We start from the raw sequence: 23,332 nt of genomic DNA, 5'->3' as shown, positions 1-23,332 counted from the left end.
ACATGTCCATTGCTTTTTGAGCTGTGCTGTATTTCTTCTGGATCCCTACACTTTTTGATGAATAATTGTGCTCTCATTGCCTACCTAAATGTCATTGTTTTTACCTTTTCCTTTAGTGTTACTAGTTTAATAGCAAATGCTTTGGTATTTGTAATTATGTAAAACCCAGTATCATGCAGATATATGATTATGCAGAGAAGAAATAATATAGGGAACAAATAATACAGAGAAGAAATAAATATCTTACCCCATATCGCTGTTCTTACTTTTTATTCCCACTTGCAGTAGTCACTAGTGGCAGGATTAGCAGTCAGCTTTGCCTGCTGTGCTTAACTGTTATACCCCAGCATGTAGAAGAGGGCCTAGGTTATGGAAGGCGCTCAATAAATACTTGGTGAATGAATGAGCATTCACCATCTGTCTGTGAACTTGTATGGCAGGAATTTTGCATTGGTGGTGGAAAGGCATGAATTTTAGAGTCATGGACCCAGGCTTGAATCCTAGCACTCTTGTTTACTATGACTCTGGCTTCCATTGCTTAAGCCCTCTCCGGATCTCAGCTCCCTTCCTAGTAAAACTGAGGAAGACTATCTGTTTCCAAGACAGTTTGTGAATATCAAGTATGGGACATCCTATACGGTTTGGCACATGAAGATGCTCAGTAAATGTTAGTTCCCTTTTCTCATTGCTTGTGTGAGCAGTTTGCCTGTGGAACAGATTTGAGAGGGATGTACAGGAGAAAGCTGCTTCCCTGCATTTGGAAAACACTGGTGATGATGTGAGAATCAAGCCATTGTATCATGAAGTGGTTTTTCTCCCCTTATCTCTTTTCTACATAGCTTGTATTTAGCTTCAATGAAAAGCTTTTCGGTTTGCTGGTAAAGGATATCGAAGCCATGGATCCTAGCATCCTGAAGGGAGAGCCTGCGACAGGAAAAAGACAGAAGGTATGTTTTATTTTTAATAATCATTGCAATGTGAATTGTGCAGATTAATATAACATTCCTAGCCATTCTCTTGCTCAGTGATTTCTTTTATGTTATGTACTCTTTCTTTTAAGGTAGTAGGGAGAAAACATTGCTTTTATAAGCTAGCGCTGTTATTAAAGTATAGCGGAAAATACACTTACTTGTAGACTTAATAGTAATTTGAAATTTGTATGGGTACTTGTACTCCTGGTTGAATGCAGATGATGATTATTGTTCATAAATAATAACAAAAAGACAGGCATTATCAAAAGACACATGCATTGAAATTAAAGAGAAATAGTACAAGGTAGTTAGGAGAAAAATTAATTTAACTTAGATGATAGTTTGGAAGAGTTGCTTTGCTCAGAGAGACCTTATTTCCCCTTCATTTTTGGCCTTGTGTTAAGAAGTCCAGAAGTCTATTATTAGACTAACTACTAATAATTGTCTTTCTATACAGATTGAAGTAGGACTGGTTGTTGGAAACAGTCAAGTTGCATTTGAAAAAGCAGACAATTCATCACTCAATCTTATTGGTAAGATTTGCAATTTTAGAAAACTCTGAATGAAGTGAGACTGTCTCTGTTATGATATGTGCCTCAACTACCACGCTTTTCAAGTCTGGGAGAAGAATAAGGGCATCTCCATTGAGAAGGTTTATCACAAAATCATGGAGGATTTCATCACTGTCAGATGTGCTGATACAGAAAAAAAAGTTTAAAACCTTCACTAGATATCATTGTCCAATAGAAGTGTAATGTGAGCCATATGTATGATTTTTAATTTCCTAGTAACCTAGTAACCACACTAAAAATCAGGAAAAATACAGATAAAATTGATTTTTAAACTTTCAATATTGAGGTAAGTTCAGGCTTACAGAAGATTTGCAAGAATAGTGCAGAGAGGTCCGATATACCTTTCACCAGCTTCCTTGATGTTCCATCTCAAATAACTAGAGTACAGTTACCAAAACCAAGTTAACATGGTTGCATGGCCACTAACTAAAATATAGACTTTAGGGGTGTCTGGGTAGTTCAGTCAGTCGAGGGTCTGACTTCGGTTCAGGTCATGATCTCACGGTTTGTGGGTTCAAGCCCAGCGTTGGGCTCTGTGCTGACAGCTCAGAGCCTGGAGCCTGATTCGAATTCTGTGTCTCCCTCTCTCTCCTACCTCCTACCTTGCTCGCGCTCTCTCTCTTTCAAAAAATAAATAAACATTAAAAAAATAAAATACAGACTTTATTTGGATTTCACTAGTTTTTTCATTATGTCCTTTCTGTTCTAGGATCTGATTGAGGATCTCGCATTGCATTTAGTCGTTTAATTTCTAAAGTCCTTCTCTCTGATAGTTCCTCAGACTTCCACCGTCTTTCATAACCTTGAGAACTGGCCAGTTGTTTGTCGACTGCCTCGTGCACGGTGGTGTGTTAAATGTGATCCTAGCGTCACTTCGGTTTGTGACTGAGTTAAATGGTGAATGTGCAGGTGAAGAAAGTCTCTCCAACAGACTCATAGCTCAGCCCTGCTCTTGTATGTTAGTCTTGCTTTTATTATATTAAAATAATGCAGATTGGTCTCTAAGAAAAGTAACTCCCCAGAATAATGACGCCATTAACTGTGTAGTAGTTCTGACTTGGGGTTGGTTTTCACTATGCCAGTGTCTACGCCAGTAGAAAGAAGAGGATTTTCGTTGGCTATACACCACGATTTCCAAGGTTACTTAACTTCAAATATGTGACCTTTTTCCTCAATCCTTAAGTTATTCCCTTCTTACTGTTTTTTCTGAATTTTACAATAAAATAAATGTTTCATAAAATTTGGATAGACATTCACTCAAAAATAGCTCACACACTCTAAAATTTTACAATTTGATTCTATTTTCATGTTTTATAACTTGTTCTTTTGCTTGACATATTTCAAGCCTCTTAATAAATATGCCTCAACAACATAGTTTTTAATGACTATGCATGTTGTCTTATGGATTAGGATTTCTCAGAATCTCCAATTATTGATCCAATACATTTCTGAAGTGTTTTCTTTGTATTTTATATACCTTTCATACACCTTTTGTTAAGATGCCTTACCTTTTTTTTTAATGTTTGAGAGAAGAGAGAGGGAGAGTGCGTGCATGCAAGCAGGGCAGGGGAAGAGAGAGAGAGAGAGAGAGAGAGAGCCCAAAACAGTCTATGTGCTGTCAGTGCAGAGCCGGACAAGAGGCTCGATCTCAGGAACCATGAGATCATGACCTGAGCGGAAATTGAGAGTCAGATGCTTAACTGACTGAGCCACTCAGGCGCTCCAAGGTGTCTTGTCTTATGGGCATTGCATGGCTTTCAGACAATGTGGGTATTTCTAAGTAATTCATGCAAAGGTGTGATTGATAGGTTTTTTCCATTGATAAATAAAATTGTGGACTGATATAGCATGCAGTAAATTTGGCCGCAAGAGGGCAGTACAGTATAAGAAATATATTTTCAGATCGCTTCAAAGAAGAAATGTTGAGTCCACAAAACTCTAACCATAAAATCACCATCTAGGGTAAACTTTTTCTAATGTGACCATTTGTTTTCTAATTTAAAAAATTGTATCACTTTCTTTTTAGTAGAATGTACTAAGGCACTTTTATTGTTTTTGAGATAGCTCATGTGGTTCTCTTGAGTTACTTTAGGTGGCACTATGACATTTAAGTTAGATAATTTTTGTCTTTGTGAAAGTGAAAACATGAATTTTGAAATCATTAAGACTTTAGGATGATCTTAGACTTTTGTGTGCAAATGGGGAAAAACAAAAATAAGACATCAGACTTATTCAGTGCATCTTCTCAACAAATATACAGTGTTTATTAACTTCATCTAGATAAATCCATGCATTTTTAAATACACTTGCTTCAGGAGCCTTGAGGATTGCTAGATTTCAGTTGCATTTCTAGCAACTAGTATTTCCTTCATCAGATAGACACATGGTGTTTCTTCTAATCAGCCAAGTTAGTTAACTTGGTTAAGATTAGAGGCTAAGAGGACCAGGCTCCATGGATTGATCACAAATGGACGACTGTGTGAGCTTAGACATTTCACAAGTGTTTTGCTGGCCCTAAATGGGTCCAGGCACAGTAGTTAACATAGCAAAACTCATCCTTCTTATTAGAAAGTCAGCTAAGAGCATGTTCATCTTTGTAGAGGATAACTTCTCTTTATTCATTAAAGATGCCCAGTGAGTCTTATCTTATTCCACCTGGTAATGAAATTCTTGTTTCACATTTGATTATCTTCGTTTGACATAGGCAAAGCTAAAACTAAGGAAAATCGCCAGTCTATCATCAATCCTGATTGGAACTTTGAAAAAATGGGAATAGGAGGTCTGGACAAAGAATTTTCAGATATTTTTCGACGAGCATTTGCTTCCCGAGTATTTCCTCCAGAGATTGTGGAACAGATGGGTGAGTTTAAAAAGGAAAATTTGATCAAATCTTGTGTTGTTAAAAAAAAAAAAATGTGATGAAGTCTTTTTTTTAATAATGTTTTGAAATTATTTTTCAAACCTGCCAGTGTATTTTTGTCTTAACTTTTTCTTTTAAAAAAGAGTTTCCCCCAAAATTTTTGAGGTATTAGAACTTGTAAAATTACATTTTTGTTTTATAGGGAAAATAGAAATATTTGCGGTTACTTTATCTTATTGATTTATTTATTAATTTAAGTACGTCTGTGGATAGGACAGATTTAGAAATTTCATTTTATTTATCTATTTATGAATGTTTTCCTATAGGGCATATTTGGAAATTTCACCTGACTCTAAAGACCCACTGTGGGTCAGATGTACCCTGCGGAATCATCGTTACCTATTAGACTGTGGGCATTGTTCTTACGTTAGTTAGCTGCTGTTGCATTACCCAATTAGTACATCTTCATACCTAGTAAATGGATTCCTGGCATGTTTTGAAATTAGATAAGTTTGATCCAAAGAGACAAATGTAGGGTATACGTGGAAGTTTCCATATTGCATACACAGAAATGTGCTGTTCATTTATCATTTTCTTCTTGAAGTTTTATTTAATTTATCCGTGTGTGAAGTGGCTTTATTTTCCCTAGTGGAAATGCTGTCATGACTGTTTCCATATCCATATCATATAGGTTGAATTGGAATGTGAGCCACGGAATATCTGAGAAAGGAATGTATAACAGCTTCTGGCAGACTATTAGTATAAAAACAGTATCTAAAGAAAAACCCTGAAGGAATACGAATATATCACTCCCCTCACGCTCCATCATTCTTTATCTTTACCTTGCTACTGGCAGATAGAAGTGTGGTGGGGAAGAGAACTGCTGTGTAGGCACTAAGTGCTTGGTTCTATTAGCCTCCTATTGTTGGTAGCCTTCCTGCCTGGCCGCTCACTGTGATAAATTACAGGCACAGCACACACCTGTTCACTGGGTAAAGGTCGAGTTTGGAATTGGATTAAGAGAAAATGACAGAGACCCTCATCACCTGAGTTTTATACACCTTGAGATGGCAATAACATACTTTTTTATCTGCAAGATACAAAGGCCAAGTCCATAAAAAAAACAGAATTTTAATTTGGAACATAGTAAAAAATGTGGTAATTCACTATCTCGGTCATGTGTATTTTGAAAGTTTATGGACTTATTGTCAAGACATGGAAATACTGTTTAGGTTATTTTGGGTGTGAGGAGAGATAAAAGGATGATCTTAAATGTTCTAAATTATTCTTGTGGAATGTTTTTACTAATTTTCCAGACTGAGAGAGTCTAATGATTCTGTTTCTTTGAACATTTATATTATCTGGCTAACAAGTAGAAAACCAACTGCTTCTGTTATAAACTATATCTTTTCATTATATTATAATATTTTCTCACAGTTTGGAAGCTATTAAGGATTCCGTTATTCAGATACGAGTTTCCTGTTTGTGTGTTACCCAAACCCTGCTCATTGGGGCCTCTGTCTGCAGTTAGGTGGATAATGTGTGAAGGAGCAAAACTCCTATTGGTCGATTTGTGACTTTGCCAGCTGTTGAAGAGGTTGGAATTCAATCAAAACAGATTTGGGATTTTTGAGTGACTTTATGAATCTGCGTTTCTGTAGTCCATATTGAAATTAATTAAATTATAATACTTTGCTTTTTGTATAATACTTTGCTTTTGTGAGTGCTACTATCCAAAACCTTTTTTCGTGGATTTATTTTTCTAATATTTTTACGTTAATTGGACAAAAAATGGGTTCTGTTTAAAAAAATTTTTTTTTCTCTTTATGGCTTTTGGCCATCAAGAATCATGTGTTAACAATTTGATTTAAAGGACAAAAAGTATTAAAAAAAACTACCTTTACTTTTGAACTAAGTTGAAAGACATTATTACTATTTTTTTTTTATTCTGAATGAAGATTCTCAATGTCATAAAGCTACATTTTTATGGTAAAAAGGCTGGGAAATAATTCTCTTGCTGTGCATGTGTCATTCCCTGTTTCCGTTAGAGTCTTCTTTTTCCCTTTGAATTTGGGGGGGGAATTCCATAGTAGAGTACCTCATTGCGGTGCAAGAACAGTATGGTTCTTGCATACTGCATAAAATTCTCATTAGGTTTTGGTAAAGGCATATAAAAGTACAGATTGCTACATTTTGTATAGAATAAAAAGTAACACTACACGGGTCCTTTTTATATATATACCCTGTGTTCTTTTACCCTGTCAGGTGGGGGAACAAAATTGGCTGATTTCTTCCTCACTCTTAATTAACTAAATAGATAAATCTCTGTGGTTTTGGGATCCAACTGGACACTGGGTGTGATTGTTTAAATCGATTAAAATGGAAAAAAATAGTGATTAGTAAAGAATAATTTATGTAGGTTATGGGACCGTTCTGTTTTGTTTTAAGCAGAGAACTCTTTTACTTTTGGCTTGAGACCAAATCATTGTGTGTACCATGGAGTCTAGAATTGGGTCTACTTTGTAAGCAGGAATCTTCGCTAAATGGATCTTTTTGCCTATATATCAAAGTTGTGAGCTCACAGAATGATAAATTTAGAATTCTCTTCTCTCATTGTGTTTATGAATAGTTATGCTTTTAGGTAATACAGTTCTTTTGCTTGTAAAGCTTCATGTTACCTTCAGGATTGAAAATATAGTTTAGATATATATGGAATGTCGCTTTGAGGAGGTATAGGAAGACTAAAGGGCTAACCAGAGGCACGTAGTTCTGCAGGAACATTAAAGGTCAGATGAGGTCACGCACCTGCAATAAATGTCCTAGGAGCACCCAGGGTAGAAATGTGGGCATCACACACTGGTATCTGCAAGTCTCAGCAAATAAACTCAGCAGCTTATTGCTGTCCTTGAGCACACTCAAGCGTCAGCCGAATATATCCTTCCGCTCAGACATTTACTACACTTATTCCCTTCCATGCAGTTTCGGGGAGAGTGTTCTGGATAATCGATTGATTACCTCAGTTCTCATTGTAGCTCTTTTGTTGGCAAAGATAGAGATTCTGTAGAGAAACTTGATTTTTCTGCATCCCTGGCAGTTACCCCTAAATTGTAAGTGCCAGAGCAAAACAAAACAAAAAACAAAACCAAAAAACCTTCTTCAAAGAACAGTGGAATAGTTGTTAAAGAATTAGCATCTCTTAATGTAGTTTTAGGGCTAGGTTTACATGTATCCAAGGAAAGGGCCTTTAGCAGAAGTTACCCGTGGTAGGGCTAGAAGGAAAAGGGCTTGGAGACCGAAGGGCCTCCAGCTTCACGCTGTCTTGTGGTGACTCTGTATCTTGCAGATATCCAGGCCACCTGGTGGGGAGGAGAGCCTCTGTTAGGGTCTTGTGCCCCCCCCCCCGCCCCTTCTTTGAAACTGACACTGTTCTTTTTGGTCGCCTTTCTTCAAGTCTCCCTCTCTAAGCCCATTTTCAATCTGTAGTTTTAAGGTTTCTTTTGAAATCCTAAAGAAAAGCAACTCCTTTCTGATATCATACGTGAAACTGCAGTTACTCTATGGAGTAGAGCCGCCGAGAAGATAAGGACCCTCTCAATCACAGGCAGACATCTTTCACATGCTAAGAACAGTGCAAAAAAAAAAAAAAAAAAAAAATACTGTGGAAGAAAGAGCACTGAGGTTTTGTGCGCCATATTTGAGAGAGAGGGAGTTCTTGCTCAGATTAACATAAACACTGACACTCTTAAAATGCATTTTCACACCCCCACTCATGAGGAGAGATTGCAATTTAAATGGGGGTTAAGACATCTAGCCGAACTCCAGGGCTCTGTAAAAGGAACCCTAAGGCTAAAGAGCTTATCTGAAATTTGAAAAAAAGAAAAAAAAATGAAGCTTTCTGACATTCATCTTTTTTCCTTGTATTAGTCATAACTTGCTTTTCAGCTATATTTTAGGTTTTGAATGCCAACCTGACATCTGTTCAAGTCTGCCTGTAATTTATTAGGAAAGGAAAAGAAAGCAATTGCTCACTAGTTAGAGATGCAAAACTTTCCCCTTCTGCTTTTCCACAAAGTACTTGTGGATGATACTTGGATATGAAGAAGTAACAGTTTACTAATTTACTAATTCTAACTTTCATGTTGGGAAAATGTATAAAGTTCTTTTTTTTTTTTTACTTAGAAGAAGAAATGGCTTATGACCATGTGATTTCCAAAATCTCTGAAGCAGTATTTAGAGCTAAAGCACACACTCTAAAAAAAATACTATAGGTAACTTTTTATAAGTTGACATTTTTAACCTTGAATTACTTCTTCCATTGGTTTTGGTTTTTTAAGTAAAATTTACTTACATTTGAACAGGAATAATGTAGCTATGCTAATATCTCAGAGTCAAATCATATATAAATTCAGTTGACATTTTTTATCAATAGACTTTTAGAACTAAATCTTTTGAGGAGGCAGAGCTGTCTGTAGAGTCTAATGGATTAGATTTGCTGGCAACTGCAGGTGAGTTACAGATCAAGAATTGGGTCACTGTCCACCAGTAAGGAAATAATCAAATAAACTATGCTACATCCTCTTACCCTCATTATGGAATACAGCAAAGCGGATCTTAAAATGATACAGATCCAAATGTACAGACATGTTTTTTTTTTTAGTGTTTATTTATTTTTGAGAGAGAGAGAGACAGAGCGTGAGTGGGGGAAGGCAGAGAGAGAGAGAGAGAGAGGGAGAGAGACATACAGAATCCAAAGCAGGCTCCAGGCTCCTGGCTCCGAGCTGTCAGCACAGAGCCCAACGCGGGGCTTGAACCCACAAGCCATGAGATCATGACCCGAGCCAAAGTCGGACGCTCAACTGCCTGAGCCACCCAGGTGCCCCCAGACATGTTTTAATAAAAAAATAAAAAATAAAAAAAAAATCTATATATATATCTATATATCTATATATATATATAGATATCTGTATATCTATCTATCGATAGATATATCTATCGATAGATATATCTATCGATAGATATTTGTATGTATATATATATATATAAAACTGAAAGTAAATGCATTACAAAACTCTTTACAAGCACACATTATATTGAAAAAACATTTACTTCTATGAAAGGGGAGTGAGGATGGGAAATACAGGGAGATTTTTCTTCTTTTACTTGCTGTACTTCCGCATCTGAATGTTTTAGTGTGAGATTATATTTCCACTTGTGTAGTTAAGAAAACAAACAAAAAAGGTAATATCATAGGCTGTTACTCTGTTGTGGTGGCTTCACTGTCAGCAGGGGAACAGGTGTGTCCCACGCCCTTCATGAAGTTTCTGTGGAGGAGAACAGCGCAGGGGTAACAGGACCCCCAGGGCTTTGATGGCAGCCCCTGATGAGGGGAGGCAGAAAGTGAAGACCCAGTTGCTGATGGCTAACAAACTGCTTCCTCCCATTACTTTTTTGCATGATGGTAATGGGTATAAGTACCATGTTCCCGGGGCGCCTGGGTGGCGCAGTCGGTTAAGCGTCCGACTTCAGCCAGGTCACGATCTCGCGGTCCGTGAGTTCGAGCCCCGCGTCAGGCTCTGGGCTGATGGCTCAGAGCCTGGAGCCTGTTTCCGATTCTGTGTCTCCCTCTCTCTCTGCCCCTCCCCCGTTCATGCTCTGTCTCTCTCTGTCCCAAAAATAAATAAAAAACGTTGTAAAAAAAAAAAAAAAAATCCCTGCATTGTTAACAGTACTCAGCGACCTTCCCCTCTCCCACCTATTCAAAAAAAAAAAAAAGCACCACGTTCCCTGCAAACCATGAGAACATTTGCATCTAAGCCTTTACGTAGCCATGGAAGCAGGAGAGGGGAGACATGGGACACGATGACTTGAGGGAGAGCAGAATTTCTGATGTGGAAGGACCTGTGCTTAAAGTTGCTCGGTCTTCACACCCTTCCCGCTGAGGAATCCAGCTCACGTGACTCCTGAAGTGAAGCGCTGGCTGTTTTATCCCGTCTTATGCCCATATTTACATTGGTGGTGATGATGACATGGTAGCTAACACTTACATGGTGCCAGGTGCTGTTCTAGATGCTTTACGTACATTAGCTTATTCCATTCTCACAACAGCCTTATCAGGTAGATTCCGTATTGACGCCATATTATGGAGAAGGAAACTGTGTCAGAAAGGTTAAGTAACTAGTCCAAGATACACAGCTAGTGAGTGGCGGAGTCAGATTTGAACCCAGACAGTCTGGCCTCAGAGTCCATACCCTTAACATGTACGTTGTTTTTCTCTCATGAAGGCCCATCATAGAAAACTGCTAAAATAGGCCTTCTCAGCCCCACTTCTTGGGGACCTCTGAGGCGGTCTTGGAGAGATCTAGAGCCAAGGGATTTTCAACTGTGGCGTCATAGACATTTTTAGACTGGATAATTATTTGGCATGGGGCGCTGGCTGTCCTGTGAATTGTAGGATGTTTAGCAGCCTCTACCTACTAGATGCCAGTGACACTTTGCACCCACCCCTGGAGGTGACAACCAAAACTATGTCCAGACATTGCCAAAATGGTCCCCGGGGGGCAAAATCACCCTTGGTGATCTAGTGCAATCCCCTGGCTTCTTCTCTTTACAGATGTGGAAACTATGGCCCAAGGTCACTAAGCAAGGCAGAGGCACAGGCAGAGGCACAACTAGGACTAGAACTTGGTTCTCCTGATTCAGGAATTCTTAAAGGAGGAGAAGGAAATGACATACAGTTTGTACAACTCGTAAGAGGCAGAGCTGGGGTTGGAAGGAGGACATCTGGTTCCAGGGTCTGTATTCTCAACTGCCTCTCCAGATGCTGGAGAGATGAAGCCAAGAATCAAGTAGTCAAGGAAGCTTTCAATTTTACATCAAAGAATATTTTATGATGAGTAACTAAGTACAACTTATGCCTTTCTTCCTTAATTAATTCTCCAAGAAATTGACAAAGTTTTCCATCTGTAAAGGTTCTCAGAACTTAGAAATGATAGGTTAGGAGGGTGAAGAGGAAGAGAAGGGTTGTTAAAACACTGAAGATCTGTATGTCTGGCCTCACCACCCCCCCCCCCACCATTGCCTGTATACAGTTATAAATAGGCATTCAGAAAATAAGCTACAGAAATCTGACTTTTGTATTTAGATATCAGACACTTTTTTAAACTGTTTAAACTTCTCCAACATCTCTCTGCTAAAGAATTAAACCACCTCCTTCATCTTCCTCTTTGTCATCCTTTTCTTCTTCCTCCCCCTCTTCCTGATTCTCTTCCTTCTCCTCCCCTCGACCCCTTTTCTTCTTCCGCTTCTTTTTGAGATTAGAAGCATTTTCCAAAATTTCAGATTTTTGTCATGGCAGTGAGGGTGTTGCCCGAAAATATAAAGATCTCTTTACCTGTTTCTGTTTTAAAATTTGAGCAGAGAAACTGCCCCAATTGAGATTTCTTAGTTTTCTTATTTCTGGCAGTTTCTGGAACTTAAGTGTGGCAAAAATCAGTGGACTTCTCTTGGCCTGAAGAAGTGTAAGTGTGCAATGTGTGGGATTGAATGGACGCTCTGTGACACTAAGGTTTATAAATAAACTACCACCCTAGTAACTGGATGTATTCAAATTGTCATGAGCTCAAAGACCTGAAGCATTGGTTGTAGGACTGTAATGTCTAATACTTAATAAGTCTAGTCCACTTTCTTCATGTGTTTTTTGGCATCTGTTGTAGCATTAATACAGGGAAGGAAGTGATTGGAATGGGTATGTCAGAAGCTTTGTCTTAAGTATATTGTCAACATAGAGATGGAACATAAATGTTAACTAATCATGTAGAAGTTAAGCACCATAACCTAACAAATGATATCAAAAGTGTATATGATAAAATGCCAAATGAGTGGTCTAATTGAAAAGTCCTATAGCAATTTTAAGAGAAAGAATCACAGAAGACTTCATGGAGGAGGCAGAACTTAATTAGGCCTTGAATGCTGAGGGATTTGGGATAGGAGGGGAAAGGATGGTTATCCATGCCCTGGGAAGAGTGACAGACTCAGCGAGGTATAGAATCCACAGTTTAGACCAGTCTAGCAGAGGTGGTTTTGGAAGAAGCAAGAAATTAGATTTAAAAGTTAGGTTGGAGTTCTGTTGTAGAAAGCTGTGAATCAGGAGATGAGGACTCCTTTGTTTTACTGAATCTGTTTGACCTTCTAGACAGACTCCGGTGCTTCTCCTATGCTTCCTCTGTACCTTGTATGTACTTAGAATGTAGCTCTATTCTTAATATACTGTAATTATTCATTTGCATTACACACATTAGGGGGAATTTCTCCCCCTCAGCATTTTTGACATTTTAGGCTGGGGAATTCTTTGTTGGGAGAAGGGCCCAAATCTGTTTGTTGTAGGCTGTTTAGCAGCATCTCTGACCTCTATCCACTCAATGCCAGTAGTTCCCTCCTTCCTTCCTGCCTCCTGTGTAGTGATCAGAACTGTTTCCCCTGAATGGCAAAATCGCCCTGCATTGAGAACCAGGGCTCTAAGACTTTGAAGGCACAATCGTAATGTCTTTTTATCCATGTGTTGTCAGCATCAGGGCTGTTTGCAGTATGGTCTTTGGACCACTGCTGGACCATGAACCATTGTTACCAGTCCACAATGAAATAAATATTGAAACTCAGAGTAAGAATTTAAAAACTTTTTTTTTTTTTAGCAATTTAACATCATCACGTTTTTTATTGTATTTTGTAAAAATATTGATGAGAAACTTGTAAAAGAAAACTGGACCTTAGCACATATAGTTTGAGAAGTATTGCCCTATGTAAATATTTGTTAAATGAATGACATATTTTTTTAAAGATTTTATTTTTAAGTAATCTCTACACCCAACGTGGGGCTTGGATTTATAGCCTAAGAGTTGCATGCTCTACCAACTGAGCCAGCCAGGTGCCCCGAACTGAATGAAAGTTTTGAACAAATGATTATAATGGGGAGTTATTGGAGGGCTTTTAGCAGTGGAATAAAACAAAGTTAATGTCTTAGGATAGTTAATACTGTTATTCTGTGTGAAAAGGATTGCTCTAGAGAAGAGGTGAAAGACTGCCTAATTTGGCAGACGTAGATTAATTATCCAGTTGTGTGGTACTTAGAACCTGGATTGGGGTGGTGGCGATGGGGATGGAAAGGGAAGAAGAGATACAGAAAAGGTTACAAGGACGAAATTGATAGAATGTGATTACTTATCACGGGTGACAGAATTGGAGGTGAGAGTCAGGTCTCACTGGGAAAATGTTAGAGGTGAGAAGACCAGGACGACCTAGTTTGGGAGGAGTGGAGAATACTGTTGCACGTATTTTCCTTACCATGAGAAGAATCTGGGACCTGAATTGAAGACAGGAAGACTTACTGGTGTTTTTATTTTGTGATGGCTAGCTTCAGTCACTTTACCCGTGTTTGAGAAGCACTCTGTTGACCACTCTTTCTTGAAATATCATTTTTACTTGGTTTCTCTCACTCCAAGGGTTTGTGATTTTCCTTATACCTCTGGCTATCCCTTTTGGGGTTTTTTGTGTCCTTTAAAATGCTGGAGTACTTCAGGAGTCTGTCTTAGACCTCCTCTTTTCCTCTGTGATTGTTCTCCCTGAAAATGATCACATCCATTTCCATAGCTGCAGTTAGTATCTTTATGCCATTAACTCTCAAGTTAATTTTATCTCAGTCTCTGTTTAAAGCTCTGGGTTTTTATCAGCATAACCTGTTGTCTATCTCATGATCACGCAGGTAAGTTCAAAATTCAATTAATTCATTCTGCCCTCCCATCCTCCCTAAACATGCTCCTACCGCTGTTTTCTGTCTTAGGCAGAGCTCTAGCCAAAAATCTGGGCACTTCTTTAACACTCCTCTCTCCCTCCCCTCTGGTTCCCAGTCACAGAATAGACCCTCTGTGCTGGTCTCCTCACTGTGTCAGGTCTGTCCAGTCTCTCCATCTTCCTCCCTCCACCCCCACCCCCCATCCGTGCCCCCGCCACTGCCTTCCTCCGGACACCGTCACCCCTTGCCTGCATTGCTCCTTGGGCCTTCAGCCTTGCCCATCTCCACTCCATTCTCCACACTGTAACTGGAGCGATTTTTATAAAAAGGCAAGTCTGATCCTGTCACTCCACCGGTTAAAACTCTTCCAGTAGCACTGCTTAACTCCCTGCGTGGTTTACAAGCCCTATGTGGTCTTGCCCCTGCTGAACTTCCCCTCTTCCCTCAGCCTGTGCCCCTCCCCATGCTCTGGGTTCCAGCCAACCTGTTCTATTTCAGTTCCTCTGATGGGCCACGCTACTGTCTCTTACCTGTGTATCCCGGGGTGTTTTCCACCGTCTTTTTATCCAACTCCTGTTCATCCTCACTATCAAAAACTCCAGAGAGGTAGTTGGTTGGTATGATTATATTGCCAGAGGTACTCTTATAGCTCTGTAGAGGTAAAAATCTTTAATACATTGCCTGTAATCAAAAATGTTTATAGATGTATTTCCTTGTCTTAAACTTTTGTTGGTATTGAAAATAGTTCAAGCATTAGATTATCCTCTTATAGTGTTTGATAATTACACATTTTGAAGTGTTTGTGGATAAGGTAGTCAAGAGGACACTTAGAGATATCTTTTATTTGTGAACTTATACTTTGGCTGATTTATCTTTACTTTTTATCACATTCCATCAGAGAGGAGGTGATAAATGCTCAACCACTTCTATAAATCTTGTCAGTTTCTTATATGTGAGTACTGATTTGGAAAAACGACGTCTACCTTGATAGGATGTTGGAGAAAGGGAGGTGGAAGAAGGAATTAGCAATAATGTTAGCAAAAAGCTGCTCAGAACTATATACAGCATTATTTAGAAGAGTATGATTCTAAAGAGACTTTTCGTAGGGTTCCATATGATTTGTTACTTGGGGCAGTATCCTTTGATAGTGTGTTCACAATTAAAAAAAAAAAAACCTGCAGGAAACTTGGGTTTTGCCTTTTGCTTTTTAAATAACATGTTGTTTTTTCAGGTTTTTCAAAGAAGTTAGAGTAGACAGCGGTAAATCCCTTCCATATACCATTTTACTAATAGTGTAAAATTTGACATTGAAAGTCATTGTAGATGATGTATCCAGTGCTCAAAGATTTCCTGTACTTGTAGCTTTGAGTTCTTCACTAACATCTCGGGCTTTAACACAGTATCTTTTCTCTGGGCGAGTAATAGTTTGAGGTATATTCTTATTCTAGAGTGACTCAAAACTGATATATAAAGATACCCACATAGGCAGCTTGAACTTCTATACCATTTATACATGTATTTACTCGAATTTATCCACAATGACATGATTTTTTTGGAAGTGCTTTGATTTTTAAAAATCTACCTAGAGTCCTGTCATGAAGGAGGAAATTTAGCAAGACTTAAGAGCCTTTTGATAATGAATGGTTACTAGAGGGTAAACCTGTAATTAGAACGCTAAGCCCCACATTAGATATATTCAGTCAAATCTCAGATATATGTAGGAGAATTTATCCAAATTGCCGATTATTATTGCATTCTGGAGACATTTCTATGGTGTTCCACGACTACTTTTTGACCTGACACTTTTCCTGTGTTATTGGACTTTTCCTGCAGAACTTCTCTTTATCGATTCTCCTTGCTTTTCTGTCTGCTGCCTGATTACTTTGGTTTCTTCTGTAACTCCTCGCTTAGGCAACCAGCTGTGGCTGCGATGAGCTCAGAAAGGGAGATAGGGAAGATGCACAGTACTTGAGTTACAGATTCTGTGTCTGTTCTTTCTCCAGCTGCAGAAGGCTGCCCATACCTGATCCTAAATCACAGAACTCAGCTGTTCAAAATTGAGATTTGTCTTATAAGTAGTAACGGCCCCACATGGGACACGGTGTCAACATAAGGAGAGAAAGATGATAGTTTATTACCACAGTCAAAAGATTGAATCCTTTTCTCTATTTTTATCTAAAGGTTAATTTTTAAAAAGTTGAATGGGATGAACTTGTAGCTCCTTTGCTTCCTGCACTCAGTTGCTGCTGTCAAGGTATGGCATTTTCTCAAAAGGATTGTCACCCATTTTGAGTTATCTAATACTCCTCTCTATGACATAACCACAAGTAGATATTTACTATATCTGTAAATATAGTAGATTTAAGTACATTAAGATGACTATGGTTTTAAATCAGAATTAGGCCAGGTTAGAGAAGGAGACCTTAGAAATTATCTAGTCAACATTTTCCAGATTTACTTAAACCTACTTAACCATACATACGTAAAGTTACAACTATTAATATTCCAAGGAGATACCAGTTTGAGAAACACTGATTTTGTCCATGTATTCTTCCCCCCCCCCCCCCCCCCCCGATAAAAGATGCTCTTGGGGGTTTCTTTTTGCTCCTTTAAAAAATTTATTTTTATTTTTATTTTTATTTTTTAAATATTTATTTTTGAGAGAGAGAGAGAGAGAGTGTGCAAGAGCAGGGGAGGGGCACAGAGAGAGAGGGAGACAGAGGATCCGAAGCAGGCTCTGCACGGACAGCAGGGAGCCTGATGTGGGGCTCGAACTCATGAACCGTGAGATCATGACTTGAGCGGAAGTTGGACGCTTAACCAACTGAGCCACCCAAGCACCAATTTCTTTTTTTTTTTTTTAAGTTTATTTATTTTTGAGGGAGGGAGGGAGAGAGAGAGAGAGAAAGAGAACACACACACAAGCCGGGAAGGGACAGAGGGGGAGAGAGAATCCCAAGCAGACTCTGCACTGTTAGGCTTGAACTCACAAACTGTGAGATGAGCCAGACACTTAACCGACTGAGTCATCCAGGCACCCCTGTCCATGTCATTCTTATTTTGTAGATGAGAACACTGGGACCCCAGAAGAGTAAGCAGCTTATTTAAGCTAAAGTCGCAGAAGTGGGGGCTAGAATCCAGGTTGCCTTGTTCCCAGTCTGGTAACCTTTAGGCTTCCTGATTCAGCCACTTAAAATAATTTGACTTATTATTGGGTTTCTTATTCCAGATTTCACAACTTGGATGTGAAGCCTCATTCTCTAGAACAAGCTTCACTATTTTTTGGAGTCTGAATTTGATTCAGAAAGCCCCTTCTTGCCTTTAGATCACTTCAGGCTCTCTGGTGGGCCTGGAGGGTTCAGAGACAGGGCCGCCTTCTTCTTTTCTTTTTTTTTTTTTAATCTGGTCATCTCACCAGCTTTTATAGGGTCTTTTAGATCTCCCAGATCTAAGATCTGTTTATAAAAATACTTTTATTAGTTCTTTTAATTATAGAAATGCATGTCTATTATTTCAAAAATACAAGTGAATGGGGCACCTGGGTAGCTCAGTCGGTTGAGCATCCAACTCTTGATTTCAGCTCAGGCCGTGATCTCACAGTTGTGAGATAGAGCCTCGTGTCTGGCTCTGTGCTGAGCATGAAGCCCACTTAGGATTTTCTCTCTCCCTCTTTGCCCCTCCCCTGCTCATGCTCTTTCTGTCTCTCTTAAAATAAATAAACTTTAAAAAAATACAAATGAGTAAAAGAAGATAATCACTAAGTATAAAAGAAAAAAAAAAGCACCTGAAAACTATTGTTAATATCTGGAGTATGTCATTTTACTAGTTTTTGCTTTGTACATGTATACACACATACACATGCACACACTCACATATGTATATATATATGTATAGAGGGGGACAAAAATGTATTTTATGGTTTGTAACTGCTTTTCCTCCACTCAGTAACGTAAACAGTCTTTCTTAAATATTCTTCTATAGTTTATTTTATAGAATGATAATGCAATGGTTTTATTAATCAGTCTACTACACTTAGACATATATATTATATTTACTTTTTCACTATTATCTACCATGTTATGATAAGGATGCTTAAAACTAAATATTTTTGCACATCCATATTTATTTAGGATAAATTCCTAGAAATGGAATCGCCATATCAAAGAGCATTCCCAAGTGTAAACCTTTTTTTCATGCATGGCCAAATTTAGACTTCCTTCTTAAAAAGTAAAAATGTTATAGATGAAATCAATCACTAAGTAGGTTCTCTGGATGAGAGAGAGAGAAATACAAGAACTGTAATGGTTTAGTGGGAAACTGATGGACAAGGTGTCAAGAGTTTTGGAGCCTAGCCTTAGAAATGTCATTGACTGATTGTATGACTCTTTAGTTTTAGTTTCCTCATTAGTAAGAAGGGGAAGATGGACTAGATATAGAAATCTTTCCAGAACTGCTACCATATGAATGAATGCCTCCTTTTAGTGAGATACAGGGTCCGTACATAGACTCTGGCAGGGAAGCTCATCCCTCAAGTTGTAGCTTGATTACCTTCTCTGGAAGATCCCTCACACATTTATCTTCCAGTAGAAGTAATTATTTTCCTCTTTGGCTTCTCATAGCCCTTTATTTTCTTTGTATATAGTCGTGTCTTTGGTTTTTAATATTGAGCTACTTATGACAAAGACCATCTTATTCATCTCCTTAAAGCACTCTGCTTAGCATATTTTGGGGTATATAGTGGATACTCAGTAAATATCTATGGGCGTCGAGAGTGGTACCTGGGTCTCCATGTCCCCAGCCTATGAAAGCAAAGAGCCTAGCTTCCAGCTAAGTGTTGTCTTTTCCCACTCTAAAGAGCTCACCAGGTTTCTTCAGTTTGGGGGGTTATTCCAAGATGTCTCTCTTCTGATGTCGCTTCTATTTAGTAACACGATGGTTCTCAATCTTTGAGGTCTATCAGAATTTGGGGAGCTTTATAAAACCCCCAAAATGAATTTCCAGATTCTCCTTCAACTCCACTAAATCTGAGTCTCCAGCAAAGCTGACACCCAGTGCCTTCGGTAGCTGAGCCATCCCTGCAGGGCTCGCTTGGCATCAGGCAGGTTGGTGTTCAAGTTCTGGCTCTCTCATTGGCCAGCTGTGTCTCCGGGGGAAAGGCATTTTACCGCTACAAGCCTCAGTGCCTCATCTGCCAAAAGAAGAGTAAAAATAATACCTAGCTCCCAGGGCTATTTTAATGATTATAGAAGAGAACACGTTAAAGCCCTTAGCACATTGCTTCCGTAGCTACAGTTCTAGCCTCGGTCTGGCACTTCTTGGATTCTGTATGCATTAATTATTTATTCATTTCTTCTTCAAATAACATTTATATTTTTCCAACTCTTGGAAGTTAGTATACTCAGAGTGGAGGTTTACTAATTCCATTTCCGAAAAGTAATATCTCATGTGAATTTATTCATTTGTCCAAGCATTTAGTGATGATTTTTAGAATACTTTTACTGTAGGTAATATATGGCTATATCTCCAGAAGCTTTTACCATCTTCCATTAGAATTCTTACTGAAATGAATTCTTGAAGTGTTCAAAACTTTGTTACATTTATTAAACATTTTTTTCCTTATCTTACAAATAGTAATCTCTTCCCAGTTACCTTTATTTTCTAGGTCCTTCGAGTCATGTTTCTTCCCCTTTTCCTTTGTATGCATTTTTTTTTTTAAATTAAGACTTTTTTTGAGAGAACACACTTGAGAGTGTACTGGCACGTGTGGGGAAGGAGCAGAGGGAGAGGGAGAAAAAGAAGCAGACGTTAAGCAGACCTGGGGCTTGATCTCACAACCATGAGATCGTGACCTGAACCGAAATCAAGAGTCAGATGCTTAACCAACTAAGCCACCCAGGCGCCCTAAGACTTTTTTTTTTTTTTTTTTTTTTAAGAGTAGTTTTAGGCCCACAGCAAAAAGGAGGGGAAGATGCAGAGATTTCCCATATACCCCTGTCCATATACATGCATAGCCTCCCCCATCATCAATATCTCCTACCAGAGTGGTATCTTTGTTATGACTGAACCCACATTGACACATCATAATCACCCAAAGTCCACAATTTACTGTTTGCTCTTGGTATTGTGCATTCTGTGGGTTTGGACAACTACATAATGACATGTATCTATCAATTATTATGGTATCATACAGAATATTTTCACTGCTCCAAAAATCCTCTGTGCCTTCTCCCCCCATCCTTGGCAGTCACTGACCTTTTTACTGTCTCCATAGTTTTGTCTCCGGAATGTCATATTGTTGGAATCATACAGTGTGTAGCCTTTTCTGATTGGTTTCTTTCATTAGCAGTATGCATTTAAAGTTCCTCCGTGTCTTTTCACAGCTCGATAGCTCATTTCTTTTTAGCGCTGAATTATATCCCATTGTCTGGATGCACCACAGCTCATTTACCCATTCACCTACTGAAGGGCATCATAGTTGCCTGCACGTTTGGGCAATTAAGAATAATTATGAATAAAGCTCCTGCAAACATCTGTGTACAGGTTTTAGTGTGAACATAAGTTTTCAACTCCTTTGGGCAAATACCAAGGAGTGCAATTGCGGGAAAGAGTATGCTTAGTTTTGTAAGAAGCTGTCTTCCAGAATGGCTGTGCCCCAGTGCATTTCCACTGGCAACAAATGAGAGTTCCTGTGTTCCACATCCTCATCAGCATTTGGTCTTGTCAATCAAATGGATTTGGGCCATTGTAGAGGTGTGTGGTGGTATCTTGTTGCTTTAATTTGCATTTCCCTGATGACATATGATGTAGGGCATTTTTTCATATGCTTATTTGCTATCTGTATACCCTGTTTGGCTTTTGGCCCATTTTTTAAATTGGGTTGCTTTCTTATTTTTGAGTTTTATGAGTTGTTGGTATATTTTGGTGCTTTATCACATGTGTCTTTTGCAAATATTTTCTCCCAGTCTGTGCCTTGCCTTCTCATTCTCTTGACATTGTCTTTCATTGACAGACAATTTTTAATTTTAACAAAGTCTAGCTTGTCAGTTATATCTTTCATGGATCTGGCTTTGGTGTTATGTCTAAAAAGCTGTTGCCATACCCAGTGTCATCTAGGTTTTTGCCCTCTGTTATCTTTTAGGAGTTTTATGGTTTTGTGTTTTACAGGTAGGCCTGGATCCATTTTGCATTAGTTTTTTGTGAAAGGTGTGAGATCTGTGTCTAGATTCTTTTTTTTTTTTTTTTTTTTGCATGTGGATGTCTAGTTGTTACAGCTTCATTTGTTGAAAGGATGATCTTTGCTTCAGTCAATACATTAACATATTGCCTTCGCTCTTGGCTATACTTGTGTGTGCGTGCATTTTTCAAGTCCATTATTGAATACTCCTAATATTTTTCTGCTTTGTTTTTCGGATCACTCCTTTTTTCTTTTTTTATAGCTTCAGTAAATCACACTTGAACTATAGTGTAGCCTCCTTATTATCTTCCTAGCCTTCAGTCTCCTTTTTCCTTCCCATCCTGGAATATTTACTTCAAAATTCATCCTCTTTGCAATACTAGCTGGTTCTGTCAAAGAATAGCAAGGGAATTATAGAATCTCAGCATTGCAAGGGATCTCAAAAATCATTTAGTTCACGTGCTTTGGTTTGAATTTTCTCTCCATTTTTGCTAAATGACTTCTGTCAAGTTCCGTAGTCTAAGTTCGAATTCCTTCAGTGTCAGAGGACTCGTTCCCTTCGACTGTTGCATTCCATTTTTTGGACAACTGTACGTTAGAGTCTTCCTTACGTTAAGATGAGATGTGTAGCTTCTACACATCTCCCCCCGCCAAGACTATATAGAGCAAGGATGCTTCTACTTCCCTGTGGAAGCCCTGAAGATATATGAAGAGAGCTTTTCCATCCAGACATAAAGGCCCCCAAAATTCATCTTTTCTCTAAGCTAAATCCCCCAGCTTGGTTGGTGCCTCCAGCCAATCCTTTTATAATTTATTTTCAGCCCTTTACCATCCTATTCACATTTCTCTGAACTTTAACATTTGTTTATATTCACCTTAAGTTGTGAAACCCAGAAATCATGGTGTACTGCACGTGTCGTCCCTGTTCTGAAATAGACCAGATCTATCCATCCGTTGTTCAAAACCTTAGTCTTCTTTTAATGCACACCGAAATTGCATTAACATTTTTGACATCCACATTCTATCTTGGATCCTATCTCATGTTGAATTTACTGTTGAGTAAAATCCCCCAAGTCATCTCTCACACAACCATACCTCCCCCAGCCACACTTAAGCACAGAGATCTTACATTTATTCTCGGTAACTTTTTTATCTTGTTAGAATAGTTCTTCGGCTGTTCTACAGCTACAACTTGTCAAGGAATAAAAATGTGTCCTCCTCAGCTTATGATTTAATTAAGGCTATAGAAAATATACACTAAATAAAACAAAAATCTAAGAACTGTTAGAAAACAACTTAATAGAGTGTCAGTTGAAACTATGAAGGCTGGTTCTCAGTGTCCTCTGGCCTCTGCATTAGCCTCATCTCACGGGAGGGACTTATCAACTAGTCACCTTCCTCCACTCCACTCCAGACTTAATGAATGAATTCACATTTCTAGGAGTGATGCCTGAAAATCTGCATTTTAATAAGCTCCGTTGAATGTTGGTGCATGTTAAAGTTTGACTATTGCTACCGTAAGTGTTGGAGAGTAGGACCACGGACGTGATGCGAGCGAGGTGGCATTGACGCAGTTAAATGTGATGGGGTTGCGTGGCATTACTTAAGGAGGTGATTTCTGAGGAACAGAAGAACATGAACTTGATAGAGCGAGAAGTTCCAGGTGTGGGAAAGGAAAAAGTTGTCTGCTTCAGAAGACAAGATATTTGCTAGTCTGTAGCAGATGCCTTACAGAGCAGCAAGTACAACAAGTTGAAAGCCAAGGGACAGGGAAAAAGAAGAGAGGAAAGTTGTAAAATTCTGAAACCAGTGAGAATACATGCTGCCAGGTGGCAGCAAGGCAGGACCTGCCATAATGGAAGCATGATCTTTGTCATCAAGAATTCATGAAATACCAGGCCACACCCTAGGAGGGAGTGTAACAGGGTGGGGGTGTCGGCGGAGATTAGTTTGGAGAGTTGCTACACATAC

At 38.8% G+C, this 23,332-nt stretch overlaps 1 protein-coding gene across 2 annotated transcripts in view; it reads left to right on the top strand.

Annotated features, from left to right (window-relative positions):
• NSF (N-ethylmaleimide sensitive factor, vesicle fusing ATPase) overlaps nt 1–23,332 on the top strand; it is a 147,778-nt gene that overhangs the window by 40,912 nt on the left and 83,534 nt on the right. For both annotated transcript variants that reach the window (XM_049637588.1, XM_049637589.1), the window contains exons 6-8: nt 840–947; nt 1,429–1,504; nt 4,248–4,403. In XM_049637588.1, the coding sequence (XP_049493545.1) occupies nt 840–947; nt 1,429–1,504; nt 4,248–4,403 (340 nt within the window). The remainder of the gene's footprint in view (nt 1–839; nt 948–1,428; nt 1,505–4,247; nt 4,404–23,332) is intronic.

The sequence above is a fragment of the Panthera uncia genome, chromosome E1 (genome assembly GCF_023721935.1).
Source record: "Panthera uncia isolate 11264 chromosome E1, Puncia_PCG_1.0, whole genome shotgun sequence".
Classification (NCBI taxonomy): domain Eukaryota; kingdom Metazoa; phylum Chordata; class Mammalia; order Carnivora; family Felidae; genus Panthera; species Panthera uncia.
This window is presented reverse-complemented; position numbering and strand designations above follow the sequence as displayed.